Source organism: Dermacentor silvarum, chromosome 1 (assembly GCF_013339745.2).
Source record: "Dermacentor silvarum isolate Dsil-2018 chromosome 1, BIME_Dsil_1.4, whole genome shotgun sequence".
Classification (NCBI taxonomy): domain Eukaryota; kingdom Metazoa; phylum Arthropoda; class Arachnida; order Ixodida; family Ixodidae; genus Dermacentor; species Dermacentor silvarum.
The window spans coordinates 92,332,026-92,347,362 of NC_051154.1; the positions used below are offsets into that span (position 1 = coordinate 92,332,026).

A 15,337-nucleotide genomic window follows, 5' to 3' on the forward strand; every position below is an offset into this window, starting at 1 on the left:
TTCGGTGGATGCAGATTCGCATGAAACCTGAGCCACGCAGATTTGAAGGTGGACGTCCTATTCTTCTTCCTTCATCAAAACAGGAAGATCCGCTGTCCATCTATTCCTAGAGGGAAAAGGGAAAAAAAAAAAAAACAAAAAAAAACACCTCCCATCTAACAGTTGGGTTGTGTTTGACTGGGTGGGAGCATATCGGGAGGGAAGATGGCTTGTATTTGCATGCGACGAGGCACATTGTGTAGCCGGGAGGCAACGTTAAAATAAGAAAAAGAAAGAGAGATTTAGGGGCTGGGGCTTTTCCTTCAGGATCGAAATGAATACCGGGGGAAGGATAGCGCACATACGACGGCGTGTTTTGTTTGCCGAGTGCGCCCACGTCGAAGGTTCTGATTTTTATTTATTTATTTATTTATTTATTTATTTATTTATTTATTTATTTATTTATTTATTTATTTATTTATTTATTTATTTATTTATACTTGTGTTTTCTTTTTATGTTGGAGTTGGGGAAAAGAGTGCGCTCACGCAGAGCTTTCGTACCTGGTCACTCGGGGTCATGTGGATTGTATCGAACAGTTCCCTTCATATTACTGTCCGCTCACGTCCGGCGTATTCAAAATAGATTACTTGGCATCCATAAAGGAGGGCTTGCGAGGCGAAAAAGGTGCAAGTTCATTTCTTGCAATGACCTGGTTTTGTGTCTGCCTTCTCAACTTGCAAAAAAGCGCGCGTGTGTTTAGTTTGCCGGTGGCTTGTCTGTCGCTTCACGACGACGGGTGTGTGCTGACGATGTGCGGTTCGTTGCAGATGTCCGAGCGGGCTGGCAGCACGAGTCCCCGCGACGGCGTGGAGCCGCTGGCGTGCGGCTTTTGCAGCCGGTGCGACTTCAGCAGCCTGGAGGCGCTGCAGGCGCACGTGCGCGCCTCCCACGTTCCCTTCTCGGCGGCCTCACTGGTGGGGCCGTCACACCAACTGCGGCCGGAGCCCAGCGGCCGCTCGGTGTCCCGCCAGTCGCCGCCGGCCGCCACCACGGCCTCGTCGGTGGTGGACGCGTCGTACGAGTGCGAGTACTGCGGCATGAAGCTACCCAGCGTTCACGCCCTGCAGACTCACACGCTGGCCGCGCACAGCTTCAGCGAGGTGCTGAGCAAGCGCATGTCGGCCATGATGGGGGCCGACTCCGGCGGCGGACCTTTGCTCTGCAGCCAGTGCGGCGCCGCGTCGCCAGACTTCGAGTCGTTCCGGGCGCACCTGGCGTCGCACCTGGAAGGACGCATGTCCCGCTGCTGCCCCGAGTGCCGCGCCGAGTTCCCTTCCTCGCAGCAGCTCGAGGCGCACGTTGCCGCGCACTTCCTAGCCACGTCGGTCGAGTACGGCTGCCAGGCGTGCCTAAAGCTCTTCGCGCGGCCTGACGAGCTGCAGAAGCACCTGCTTGACGTGCACGCCCACCACCTTTACCGCTGTGCGCTCTGCCGGGACGTGTTCGACTCCAAAGTTGGCGTCCAGGTTCATTTCGCCGTCAAGCATAGCAACGAGTGCCAAGTATTCAAGTGTAGCGCTTGCAACGCCGCCTACCGGTCTGAGCCAGAGTTCGCGCTTCACGTTCAAGTCACGCACTTGGCTAAGGCTGCGCCCTACCGGTGCCTGCTGTGCGACCAGACATTTGCTAGCGAGCCCCTGCTGCAAAGCCACCTGGACACGCACGGCAAACAATTCGCGTGTGCCCTGTGCAGTCAAGCCTTTCACGTGGAATTCCTGCTCGAGAAACACATGCAGGCTTGCCACGCGGCCGACCTAACCTTGCACCCGGACGGTGTGCAGAACCTGAGCGTCAAGTCGAGGATCAAGGACATCAAGTGCGACATCTGCGACCAGGCGTTTGGAGCGGACGCCCTGTTGGCGGCGCACCGCAAGCAAGTGCACAACGTGCGCTCTTCGTCGCAGAAGTCGGTGAGCCTGCTGTGCGCGTATTGCAACGAACCGTGCAAGTCCCGCTCGGACCTGGAGAACCACATGAAGAGCCACACGGCAAGCCCCAGTAAGCACAAGTGCAACATCTGCGATGAGATGTGCCCGTCGGCCACCACGCTGGCCGAGCACAAGCTGACGCACTGCAAGGTCGTCAAGGGCTCCACATGTGCCGGCTGCCGCGAGATTCTCCGCTCCGAGGAGCAGTTCTTGACGCACGTCAACTCTCACGGTGGAGGACCCGCGTTGCCGCTGCCCTGCGTGGTGTGTCGCCAGACACTCATGTCTCAGGTGGAAGTGCGCATGCACGCTCGCTTTCACGTGGCCCACTGCGACAGGGGCTCGCTCTGCTGCGTCTGCGAGCGACCCCTGGACGCGGCCAGCCGCATCATCACCGGCCGCCAGCAGGAGCGCCAGTCGTTCATGTGCAAGGACTGCTTCCACGCCAAGGGCGTCCAGGACCAGGGCCGCTGCCCCGAGTGCCGCATCAAGTTCGAGTCGCCACTCGAGCTCGAACAGCATGTGCGCAGCAGCCACGGCGGCTGAGTGCACCGGTGTGCACCGTGTGCGACAGCAGTGCACCTCGCAAACAATCAAACGCGCCCGCGGTCTTTCTGTTAACTTATTTCTCTTCCGTGGCGCGCCTCTCATGTTTTCCCAGTCCTGACTCGAGGCAAATCGCAACACGTCTATTCAGAAGTTATACCTCCTAATATATCTGATCATCTTGTCAAAAAAAAAAAGGGCGTGTGTGGTCTTCAGGCTGTTCTTACCCGAGTGCTTCTCCGGTGAAGAATTTCACCCAACCGTGTAAATACAAGTTATTCATATTCATCGCCACGTTTTTGTTCTATGTGTTGACATCATAAATCAGGGTATGAAACTGCATACATTTTAAGCTGCGGTTGTTTTATGCCTTGGTATAATACTCTTCATGAAGCACCTTTGTAACAATGAATACACCACAGCCAAATATGAATAGTTTATATTCTTCCCAGTGTTCAATCATCAGTGTTTGTGTTTTTGGAAGCATCCTTATGTTTCTTTACACAACTATATGATATCAATTAGTTTTTTTACGTTTTGCCTGTGTGGTTTACAAGGTTCACGAGGCAAATAAAGTTCGTATTTTTAAGGGAAACGTGCATTTTGGTTTTCGTCATTGCGCGAATACGCATGCAATATAATGCCCTGCCAATTGTTGTGCATGCACAGGTTGTTTCCGTCACGCTGAACCAGACTGAATGACATGTTAACATCTTTCATCGTTACAGTTGTACCAACACCTAAAATTGTTTCAAATAGGCGAATCATCTCTACTTAGCTGAGAGCACGGAACAGAAATTGGCCCAGCGTTAATGAGGTGCTGAGCAAAGTAATGGCAAGGCGCTTCCACTGCCGGCCACTCTAGGAAGACAAAGCACGCCTGCAGCTTACCACAGCCTGACGTGAAGTGATGTCATATCAAAACAACCCCGCATGCAGCTGACAACTCCGTTTCCGGCGTTTTTATTTGTACGGTTTATTCTGCAAAAATGTGGTCGTCTAACATGCGTCTTGATGTTTAAAAACATGACGTGAGAGGTGTTGCTACTATCAAAGGTGCTTGGTTCCACAAGCTACTTACCACTGCGAACTTAATTACTTATGAGCTCAGAGTACGTCACAAGCGTGCAAGCATAGTTAGAGGAATGAGTTAGCTCAGCGGAGACAAGACGAGTAGCCAAGGAAAGGCTACACGATCAGGGTTTGGGGGGGGGGGGTATAAAGTATCTAAAACTATAAAGATTAAGAAGACGGAAATAAAGGCAAAAGTGCTTTCCATCGCGGTGAACGGTACAGAAAACAACGCATTGTGGGAGGAGGACAGCGACAAGGAATCCAGTGATCTCGACGTGGATGACGATAATGAGGGACTGGTTGCATGCAGTAAGCTGCAGGAGATTCGCCGCTAGTGCCGCGTATTCGAAATAAACATCATTTGAGCCTTCAAAAGGTTGGTGTTTTCTTTTTTTTAGGTTCGGCTTACAATGGAGGATTTTTTTTTTTCTTTGGCTTTTCGATTTCCGGGTGTCGGCTTAGAATCGGAGTCGGCTTAGATCCCAGTAAATACGCAATTTCTTGCCGTGCAACAGGCGGCGTGGAAGTTTTGACTCCCAGGAAGTCAGACAAAATTATATGCAGGTAAGTGGCGAACGTAAAGTACTGTGCGCATGCATGTACACTTGGGAGATAATCACTTGATTGCGGGAGGCCAATATTCCGTTAGGCATCAAAACCCGTGGGAACGCTCTTGTGACTTTCTTCATGATAGACGTACGAGATCGCGGTGGCAAGGCCAACAGCGGTGAGAAAGTATAATGCTGGATAGGTAGTACTCACAGTAGGTAGTGAGTCCATGAAAAGGTAGTGGTAGTGACCTATGTACACTCGCCTCTCTATGAGAAGGTAGTGTGCAAGGGTAGTACAAACAAGAAGACAAGACAGGGCGATATATTGTTGTTCATTGCGCGGGAAGTATCACTATGTCTAATCGACTAGCTTAAAAGTATATTCTTACTCTTTGAGAAGCCTTACACCCAACCGGATTATGCCAGTGGCAAGCATTTATCGTCAAATTAAGGAAATAAGCATAGTTATTCTTTCATCGCAGCCGCAGCAAGCGTTGCCGCCAACGCTCACCGGCTTCTTTTACAGGAAGAAGAAAGTGTACTACAGTGGCCAGCCGCTAGGCAACACAATGCGTTTCTCCCACACCGGTTTAAACCAGGTGACAGGTTCAGCAGTAAAACTGGGTCGATAGCTTGCAAACTAATTTCACTACGTCAACAGCCTGCCGAACTCCATTGGGTCAACGTAAACTCATCTCTAGAAGCTCGACCGAAGCACCTGCTTTTGAAATCTGGGTGGGAAGACATCGGTACTCGGTAGCCATGATAGGCAGAATGAGTGACCTCATCCTAAGACGTTTTCGATGACGCCGAATCTGTAGTCATTGAAACAACACAGCCTTCGTCACTGTTTTCTCACTCGCACAGGCAATTGAACGGGGCCCGTATTCCCAAAGGCTATTATAGGCTAGAATTGTTCGTAAGAGCAAATTCCAGTCAATCCTAAATGCTGGACACAATTAGCAACGGCGGCCAGCTGCAAGCCCTTACGAACGAAAACATGTGCGAATTCGGCCCCTGTTCTTAGGGCCATGTGCTTCTATTGCTGCAGCTCTTCGTTCTTTGAAACTTTTGATGGCGAGGGGGACATTGTGATGAAACCCGAGTTCTTTGGAGCCCTCCAAATGAAACAAACTCCAGCAGAAACCCTATCACGACCACTGTCGACGGTACTGGGATTATCAATGAAGAAATGTAGCGACGCACCGTATTTACACCGCCGAAACGCGTCCTGGGCGTGTACTGCAACCGGGCTGCTCTGTCGCGGTTCCCTCTGGACACACTGCGCCATCTAGCGGTGCCACCGCAATGTCCGCGCGTATTCTGACAAGATTGTCTAAATTTAACCCGCGCCATACGACGCGGGCTCAATTACGCCAAGCACCGGATAAAATTTTAAAGGAGTTATTTTGTCATTGAAGAGTGGCACATATCCAGGTACTCGGGGCCCAAGTTGGCATCAAAAAGGTTCAATGAAGAGCGACACATACCCAGTGAGCGTTCAAGAGGTTCATTGAAGAGCGGCATATATACCCAGTGCCACATGCGCAGTGACCCAAGTTTCTGTCAAAAGGGTTTTTGAAGGGCGGCACACAACCAGTGGAACCTAGCCAGTGACCCGAGATGGCGTGGAAGAGGTTCATTGAAAAGTCACTAGGTGACCCAAGATGGCGTGGCGGTTGGTTTCGAATCCGGTTCCCCTAACCCAGCAGCCCGATGCTCTACCCAATATACCGTGGACTACCCAGTCACCCAAGTTCTCGTGAAAGATGTTAGCCGAGGACAAACGGACAAAAAGAATTACCACAAGCTGGGTCAAGTTCCCGAAGAACGCTAATCGCATTAATACCAGACCTAATACAAACGGACAGTGTACAATAAGCTCCTGTCGCACTGAGACGTGACCACGGTGCAAGAACATTTAGGTGTTGACACTGCGCGAGCGAGAGCGTCCAGAATATGTTCGGCAGCGCGCGGGCGCACCGAGTAGCTCTGCTGCGAGCCGATAGATGGCGCCGCGGTCAGCGGTCCCAGCTCATTAGAAGCGATATTAATGAGTTCAGTAAATCGGACCAGGTGATATTAGTGGGAGATATGAACGCACACATCGACGATTTAGACGGATATATACTGATTACAACGGCTCTCTATAGTGCTGGATCTGTGTGATGAACAGAACCTTATAGTAGTTAACAGGGAGAATAAGTGTCACGGACAGGTAACGTGGCAATGCGGAAACAGACAGTCATGTATCGACTAAGCCTTAGTCTCAGAAATGGTCTACGAACAACTAGACCAAATGGTAATAGACGAAAATGAAAAACAAATTGCCTGGGAAGCGATTATAGACGTTTAGCATTAAAGTTTGGGCGAGATACCAACGCAGAACATGAACCAATAGCCTCAGAGTTTTTAAAACTGAATGACGAGCAAATAATAGAGATCGCAAACAACATAGAGAAGAAAATTGAGGCTTTTCCTACAGCAGTCTGGGAATATAATGGACTGGTGGACGTTATGCAGCATGAAATAAGGCAGACACGGCAAAACAATTGTTGGATTGGAAAGAGGAAACCACGTAAGTGGTGGAACAAGGAAATAAAACAAGCTATAGAAGAGCGTAAAGAGGCATCTAGGGCTCATCAAGAAGCCAAAAAGTTGGGATTACAAGAAGAAGAGGTGCTCCTTAGATGGAATAATTACAGAAAAAAGAAAAGGGTGGCGAGTGAGCTCGTGCAAGAGAAAATTAAATGTGCAAGTGAACATTGGGTGCATAACATTCACAAAAGAGACAAAGGCGCCTCAGAAAGATTCTGGAACCATATAAAAGCACTCGGAGCTCCTACTAAAAACTCGCAAACGGCTATAAGGGATGAAAACGGTAACATCTACGAAGGAGACGATGCGCTGCGGTGTATCACAGACGTTATTAGGGATAACTTTGGCACGAGAAAAAGCCTAGTTCAGACAACAGATCCAGCAACAGCAGAAAGGCCTGAGATCAAAATTTAGCACAGAGAGCTTTTATTGGAAAAAGGCAGCAGAAAATGTCCCTAACAACACGGCAGCAGGACCCGATGAAATCCCAATACAGCTAATCAAAAACCTCGGTCCAAAAAGCAAGGCACTGCTGACTAATGCCATAGAGGAATTGATTAGAACAAAGAAAATTTCCGTTGGATGGCGTGAAAGCAAGATGAATCTCATCTACAAAGGCAAAGGAGATAAGGCTAAGACGAGCTCGTACAGGCCTAGTTACAGAAACGTCGGTGATATATAGAGTGGCAATGCAAGCCATAAAATTAGAACTGTCGAAGTGGGTGGAGAAAAACGATCTACTTGGGGGAACTACAGAATGGGTTCAGGCCAGGCGGACGCTTAGAGGATAATATTGTTACGGGGATGTTGGGAGTATAGACTGGATGTACTTACAATATATACACAAGTAGGGTTAGTGTGGTCAAGATAGCTGACCAGCAACAACACGCAGCAGCAAGTGTCTCTCGATCTTTTCTTCTTTTCTTTCCTCCTATCCTTCCGTAACAGGACCCCCGGGTGCTGAAGCCCCGTCTCGGCGCTTGTCAGGCGAAGAACTGCGAGCGAAGTATGGCTTCAACCGCGAAACGTGCACGATGTCAACTGGCGTCGGACTTGAGGACGGAGCAAACTGTAACGGCGAGATCTCGTAATTGACGTCGTTAACTTGACGTAGGACTTCATAAGGCCCTGTGTAGCGAGAGAGAAGCTTCTGGGAGAGACCGACACGACGACATGGTGACCAGAGGAGCACCCAAGCACCTGGGGCGAACTTAACATCGCGATGGCGCCGATCGTACCGCTCTTTTTGTATATACTGAGATGCCAATAGACGAGATCGGGTGACTTGACGCGCCACGTGAGCGCGATCGATGACTTCACGAGCGCACTCAGTTGTAACACGTGGCACAGAAGGTAGGATGGTGTCAAATGGCAATGTAGGGTCGCGAACATACAAAAGATAAAAGGGTGAACATCCTGCGGTGTCATGTCTGGACGAGTTATACGCGAATGTGACGTAGGCCAGCGTGGCGTCCCAGTCGCGGTGATCATCGGAGACGTACATCGACATCATCTCTGTGAGTGTTCGGTTGAGACGTTCCGTAAGGCCGTTCGTCTGTGGGTGGTAGGCGGTGGACAGCTTATGCTCTGTGGCACAAGAGCGGAGGAGGTCGTCCACAACTCGATACAAGAACGAGCGGCCGCGGTCGGTAAGTAACTGTCGAGGTGCACCGTGGTGGAGGATGACGTCATGGAGGAGAAAACCTGCGACGTCAGTTGCGCAACTAGTCGGCAACGCCTTGGTTATCGCGTAGCGTGTCGCGTAATCGGTAGCGACAGCGATCCACTTATTCCCTCTAGTCAGTCGTCGGAAAAGGGCCTAAGCAGGTCAAGGCCTACGCAATAGAAAGGTTCAGAGGAAACTTCAATTGGATGGAGTCGTCCGACATGTGGCAGGGGAGGTTTTTTTCGGCGCTGACACAATTCGCAAGTTGCGACTCAACGACGCACAGAGCGGTAGAGTCCCGGCCAGAAGAACCGGTGTCTTACGCGGTCGTATGTGCGCAAAACTCCAAGGTGTCCTGCCGTTGGTGCATCGTGAAGTTGTTCGAGAACGACGGATCGTAGATGACGAGGAAGGACAAGGAAAAACTCAAGGCCCTCAGGGTTGATATTGCGGCGGTAGAGGATGCCGTCGCGCAGCACGAACACGCGGCACGGGCCGTCGGTGCTGCCAGATTGCACTTCGGCGATGATGGCCTGCAAGGACTCGTCGCGATGTTGTTCGGCGCGCATGTCGCACATGTCAGTGAAAGCCAACACGCAGGTTTCCGGATCATGTGCAACAGGATCAGGAGGATCCACGGGATGACGAGAGAGGCAGTCAGCGTCCTTGTGCATACGTCCAGACTTGTAGATGACAATAAAAGAAAATTCCTGGAGCCGCAAAGCTCAGCGACCAAGCCGTCCTGTCGGGTCCCGTAGGGAAGACAGCCAGCAGAGGGCATGGTGGTCTGTAATGACCGAAAACGTGCGGCCGTACAAATATGGCCGGAACTTGGCGACAGACCACACTAAAGCCAAGCACTCACGCTCGGTGATAGAGTAATTCCTCTCAAAAGGTGACAGCAGGCGGCTGGCGTAAGCTATCACGCACTCGGTACCATTCTGCTGCTGGGCGAGAACAGCACCGATGCCGTGGCCACTGGCGTCAGTGTGGATTTCGGTCGGTTCAGATGGATCAAAGTGGGCAAGTATGGGAGGGGTGGTCAGAAAGCCGATGAGAGCGGCGAACGCGTGAGCCTGCTCTGGGCCCCATGAGAAAGGCGTGTTCTTCTTTGGAAGATCTGTCAAAGGGCGAGCAACGTCGGCGAAGTTTTTGACGAAACGGCGAAAGTAAGAACACAGGCCGACGAAGCAGCGCACGTCAGAAGCAGAACGAGGCACAGGGAAACTGCGAACGGCGCGAACTTTATCCGGATCTGGTTGTACACCGGTTGCGTTAACGAGATGTAACAACACGGTAATCTGACGGCGCCCGAATTGACATTTCCTAGAGTTCAGCTGAAGGCCGGCTTTTCGGAAGACTGCAAGAATTGCAGCGAGTCGCGTAAGGTGGCTGCTGAACGTGGGAGAAAAAACAATAACGTCGTCAAGATAACAAAGACAGGTGGTCCATTTGTAGCCTCGCAGAAGAGAGTCCATCAATCGTTCAAATGTCGCAGGAGCATTGCATAGGCCAAAGGGCATTACTTTGAACTGATATAAACCATCAGGTGTTATGAAGGCAGTCTTCTCGCGGTCCATTTCATCAACAGAAATCTGCCAGTAGCCGGATCGAAGATCAATGGACGAGAAGTATGTAGCTCCGCGCAAGCAGTCCAAGGCGTCATCGATGCGTGGTAATGGGTAGACGTCCTTTCGTGTGATCTTGTTTAAATGGCGATAGTCGACGCAAAAACGCCAGGTACCATGCTTTTTCTTCACGAGAACGACTGGCGAAGCCCAAGGACTGGCTGATGGTTCGATGACCCCTTTGCGGAGCATTTTGTCCACTTCTGATTGGATTACTCTACGTTCAGCATGTGATACACGATAGGGACGCCGACGAATAGGATTCATGTCTCCAGTGTTTATACGGTGGTGAACAACAGATATTTGGCCGAAAGGGCGGTCGCCAAAATCAAAGATGTCACTGTACGATTCGAGCAGGAGACGGAGGTCCTTGGCCTGAGCAGAGGTGAGGTCAGGTGCAATCATTTTGGCGAAATCATCCATGATATCAGCTGAAGCTGCAAAAATTCTAAGCAGTGAAACCAAACTTATATCATCTGATGAATGTTACAAGGAAATCATCTGGTTTCCAGCCCATACAGACTGCGAATCCACCGCCAACCCAAACCTTAACGAGTCTGCCCATCGTGTTGCGCGAGGACTCACTAACCGCGCCCGACTGGGGGGGGGGGGGGGGCTCTGGCCGAGGAGGAGATGGAATGGATGGATAGAGCTAGACTTTTCTCATTCAGTGACATTACCCAATTCTACAGAAAGTCGAGGTGTATATATCCACCTCCTAACCCAAAATTAAACAGGTCTCAGGCGGTTTACTGGAGGCGACTTCAAACCAGAACTTACACGAACCCGGTACATCTTAACCGCATGTTTCCAGATTTATACCCTGAGGCCAAATGTAAGTTATATAATGATAGAGTAGCCACCCTAGAACACATACTCTGGGATTGTGAAATAGTTCAGAGGAGAATTGCAGTCCCCCCGGATGAACTAAGAGCGCGGTGGAGAACCGCACTGACTAGCTCTGATCTTCAGGACCAACTTTGGGACATCCAGCAAGCCCGGGAAGCTTCCGAGAGAGAGGGATCTCTCTGCTGCCCCCGGCGCGGCCTAGACCCAGGCCATCAATTTGCCGGATATTTATTAAAGTTGACTCACTCACATCATCCATGAAAGAATCAGAGCTGTGAGCTGCAATTGGTGCTAATAATCCACTCTCGGCATCCATACCCTCAATGTCAAATTCGGACGTACTAGAAACGCTGGCCAAGAACATGCCGGCCGGAAGCACTTGAGGACACAGGCTGAAGTTCAGAAGCGGGAGAACGACGTCATTATTCGTAACCGTGATCAGCGTATGCGGAACATCAATGTTTCGGTTCAAAAGCACGTCGACGATGGGGCGAAGCACATATTCACCGTCAGGAACCTGTGGCTGTGCGGTCAAAGTGACGTAAGTGGCTGCCTCGGGTGACAGACGCACATCTTGAAGCGAGCACAGGCGCGGTGGCGGCGCGGTGGTTGCAGCATCGGCGAGTTGAGGCAGTTCCAACTGAAGGACGCCGGTTGCGCAGTCGATGAGAGCATAATGGTTGGATAAAAAGTCCAACCCAAGGATAACGTCGTGAGGGCAGTTGTCGATCACAGCTAAGAGAACAGAAGTAGGGCGGCCGGCTATACTTAAACGTACAGTGCACATTCCGAGAACAACCATGCAGCACGCCACCGTCGGCCACATGAAGAACTTGTGCAGCTGCTGGGGTGAGGACCTTCTTTAAACGTCTACGTAGGCTAGCACTCATCACAGATATGTGGGCTCCAGTGTCGACGAGTGCTTGGACAGGTACGCCGTCTACATTGACGTCAATTATACTTCTCTTTGTGGGCACAGACAGAGGATTTGCTGCAGTAGTTGTCAATGCAGCACCACCTCCGAGGGGTGCAGTTCTTAGTTTTCCGAAGGAACGCGGTCGAAAGCCACAGGGGACGAAAGGCGACGTGGCTGCGGCGATCGGGAAGATGGGCGACGTGTTTGTGGTGAACGAGACTGGTGTCCGCGAGGCGGTGGTGAGCGACTGTACCACGTGTTCCTGGCAGAGTTGTCGGCACTGTTAGACTCGGCGGAGGGCGAAACACGACGGGAATTTCCATCAAAACGGTTCAGGTTGGTCGGCGTGCGAGGTGTTGAGGGCCACGAGTTGCGACAGTATCGGGCGACATGACCAATACGGCGACAGGTGAAACATATCGGCTGGTCGTCCGCAGTTCTCCACTCAGTCGGGTTGCGATAACGCGAAGAGAAGCGTCGCGGTGGATCAAACAGAGTAGAAGGGTGTTCGTTGGCTCTGGGGTTGGCGACAGCACAGACAGAATGTAAACCAATGCTTTCAAGTTCCTGGCGAACGATGGCTTGAACGAGAGGAACTGAAAGAGGGGTAGCGTCAGGGCGTCGCGAACAGAAAGCTGCAGGCGCCATCGCTTTCAGTTCACGTCGAACAATTCGCACCACGTCCTCTGATGGCGACGCATGCTGTTGTGTGGGCCGATCTTCACAAGTCGACGTTGCGGCAGTATTGGGGAGTCTGGCGAATGGTTGCAGGACGCGGCGGCTTTTGGCCTGCTCGAATTGTCGGCACTCTTTGATGATAGCATCAACTGAAGAACAGCCTTTGCACATGAGCAGATTAAAGGCGTCGTCAGCGATTCCCTTCAGCACGTGCCTGACCTTCTCAGCTTCAGTCATGTCGTGATCGGCTTTACGACAAAGCGCCAGCACGTCCTGGATATACGAAACATAGGACTCTGGGGGGGATTGGGCACGGGAGGCGAGTTCCTGCTTTGCGGCAATCTTACGGCCGGCTGGTTGACCAAACAACTCTTTTAGCTTCTCTTTGCATTGGTGCCAGCTGGTCAGCTCCTCTTCGTGGTTTTCGTACCAGACCTTTGCCGTGCCTCTTAGGTACAACACGTTAGCGAGCATAAGCGTACGGTCCCATCTGTTGACTCCACTCACGCGTTCGAACATGGCCAGCCACTCTTCAACGTCGGCGCCATCGGTCCCACAGAAAGTTCCGGGATCCTTGGCTTGTACAACCACAACCGATGGGGGGGACGACGTAGCTGGCGACGGTGCCGTTGACGTTGGAGGCGGCAACGATGTTGATCCCGCGTGCTCGCCGTCAGTCATGGTGGGGACGGTGATGCGACGTCCACTGCGGAGCTCCGTTTCCAGCCTTGGTACCCCGCACCTCTCACCAATATGTTACGGGGATGTTGGGAGTATAGACTGGATGTATTTACAATATATACACAAGTAGGGTTAGTGTGGTCAAGATAGCTGACCAGCAACAACACGCAGCAGCCAGTGTCTCTCGATCTTCTTCTTTTTTCTTTCCTCCTATCCTTCCGTAACAATATGTTTGTACTAACTCAGCGCATAGAGATTTCAGTAACTCAGAAAAGACCTTTATCGATAGCATTTCTAGATATTAAAGGAGCTTATGACAACGTAGACAAGGGAATTGTTATGGGATATTCTTCAGCACGAAGGCATAGGTGACGATTTCGTGGAGCTGTTGGAGAGATATATAGAGACAACCATGTACAAGTGGTATGGGAAGGTCGAAAAGGTAATTAAATGGTGGGAATTCACCAAGGATTGAAGCAAGGATGCCCTCTGTCACCATTGTTGTTCACGCTTTACGTTAAGGGTATAGAAAGACGACTGGAAAACAGCGAATTAGGTTTTGATTTATCAATATGCGTAATGGGCAAATGGTGCAACAGAAGGTCCCTGTACTGATGTACGCAGACGACATTGTGCTACTAGGGGACAATAAAAAAGATTTATAGATACTTGCGAATATCTGTGGGAATGCAGCGACAAATCTAGGCCTTAAGTTTAGCACAGAGAAATCAGGAATGATGATCTTTAATGAAGAGACGAGTAACTTCGTGGGGTCAATTCAACAGCAAGTAATACCCATAGTGAAGCAATAAAGTACCTCGGCGTACACATAAACGAAATAAAGAATTACTCAAGCAACCAGCAAGTTAATCTGAAAATAAAGGGAAGCGGAATGCAGCAATAATGAAACACAGAGCACTGTGGCCACAATAAGTATGAGGTGGTGCGTGGAATCTGGAAAGGAGTAATGGTGCCAGCGCTAACATTCGCAAATGCCATTCTATGCTTAAAATCGGATATTTTGTCGGGTTTGGAAGTTAACCAAAAATAAGTAGGCCGGTTGGCTTTGGGAGCCCACGGTAATACCACAAATGAGGCAGTGCAGGGTGACATGGGTTGGGCCTCTTTTGAAGTCAGAGAAGCACAGAGCAAAATTAGTTATGAAGAAAGGCTCAGGAACATGGATGAAAATAAATGGGCGGCTAAAGTGCACAAGTATCTGTACATGAAAAGCGTGGACACATAATGGAGGAAGAGGTCAAGGAAGTTGGCAACCAAGTACAGGATAATCGAAACTGCAAATAGACAACCAGGAGTCATCAGAAAGAAAGTGAGAGAAATAGAGACAGTGAATTGGATGCAAAGAATGGAAACAAAAAGGATAATGGAGATTTACAAGAATGAGAAGAAAGAAATTAGAAGGGAAAATCTGTACGATAACACAAAGGGCAGTGCCTTGCTATTTGAGGCTCGAGCCGGTTGCCTAAGGACCAAAACATACTGGAACAAATATTCGGAACTAGATGAGGCACGTGTATGCTGCAGTAAAGATCCAGAGACCACTCAGCGCATCCTAATGGAATGCGACGGGATCCACCCAGCGAGAACCGTAGGCAACGTGCAACTCCCAGAAGCGCTTGGGTTTAAAGTGGAAGGAAACATCAACAGATCAGCCGTGGAGATAAGCAAGAGACGAGTAGAGTACTGGTGAAAAAAAAAAGCAGGGAAAAGATGTATACGACCTGATCTCTTAAAATCATAGGTAGCGGTACAAGGTAAATTTTTGAAAAAGAAAAAGAATAATGAGAGGTATACAAAAATGCTAGATAAAGCACATGTATAGTATACCTGATTAAATCAAGCACGCTAGGTGACTATCTGTCGCCGCCCCGTTTCAAAGGGGATGCCAATAAATCTTCATCATCATCATCAGCTTAGCGGCGCCGGCGGCTTGACATTGCTCTGCCTCCCCTAAATTTTTGTTCATAGTGGAGTGAGTAAAACTCAAAGCGCGAAGGAAATTCGTTATTTCAGATTAAGGGATAAGTATACCAGGCTTAATGCTTCGCTAACATGAAAGTTCCTTGTGCAAGGCGTGAATGACGTGAACACGGATCGATCAGGGAGAACTCTAAGTCCACTCAAGTTACGCTCGCGCGTACAATTTGTTTCGTCCGGTCTA

At 50.2% G+C, this 15,337-nt stretch overlaps 1 protein-coding gene across 3 annotated transcripts in view; it reads left to right on the forward strand.

Moving 5' to 3' along the window:
- Nucleotides 1-3,109, forward strand: part of LOC119432403 (zinc finger protein 423) — a 145,345-nt gene extending 142,236 nt beyond the window's left edge. For all 3 annotated transcript variants that reach the window (XM_049670917.1, XM_037699580.2, XM_037699573.2), the window contains one exon: nucleotides 808-3,109. In XM_049670917.1, coding sequence (XP_049526874.1) covers nucleotides 808-2,514 — 1,707 coding nt within the window. In that variant the 3' untranslated portion in view covers nucleotides 2,515-3,109. The remainder of the gene's footprint in view (nucleotides 1-807) is intronic.
- The last annotated feature ends 12,228 nt before the right edge of the window (nucleotides 3,110-15,337 follow it).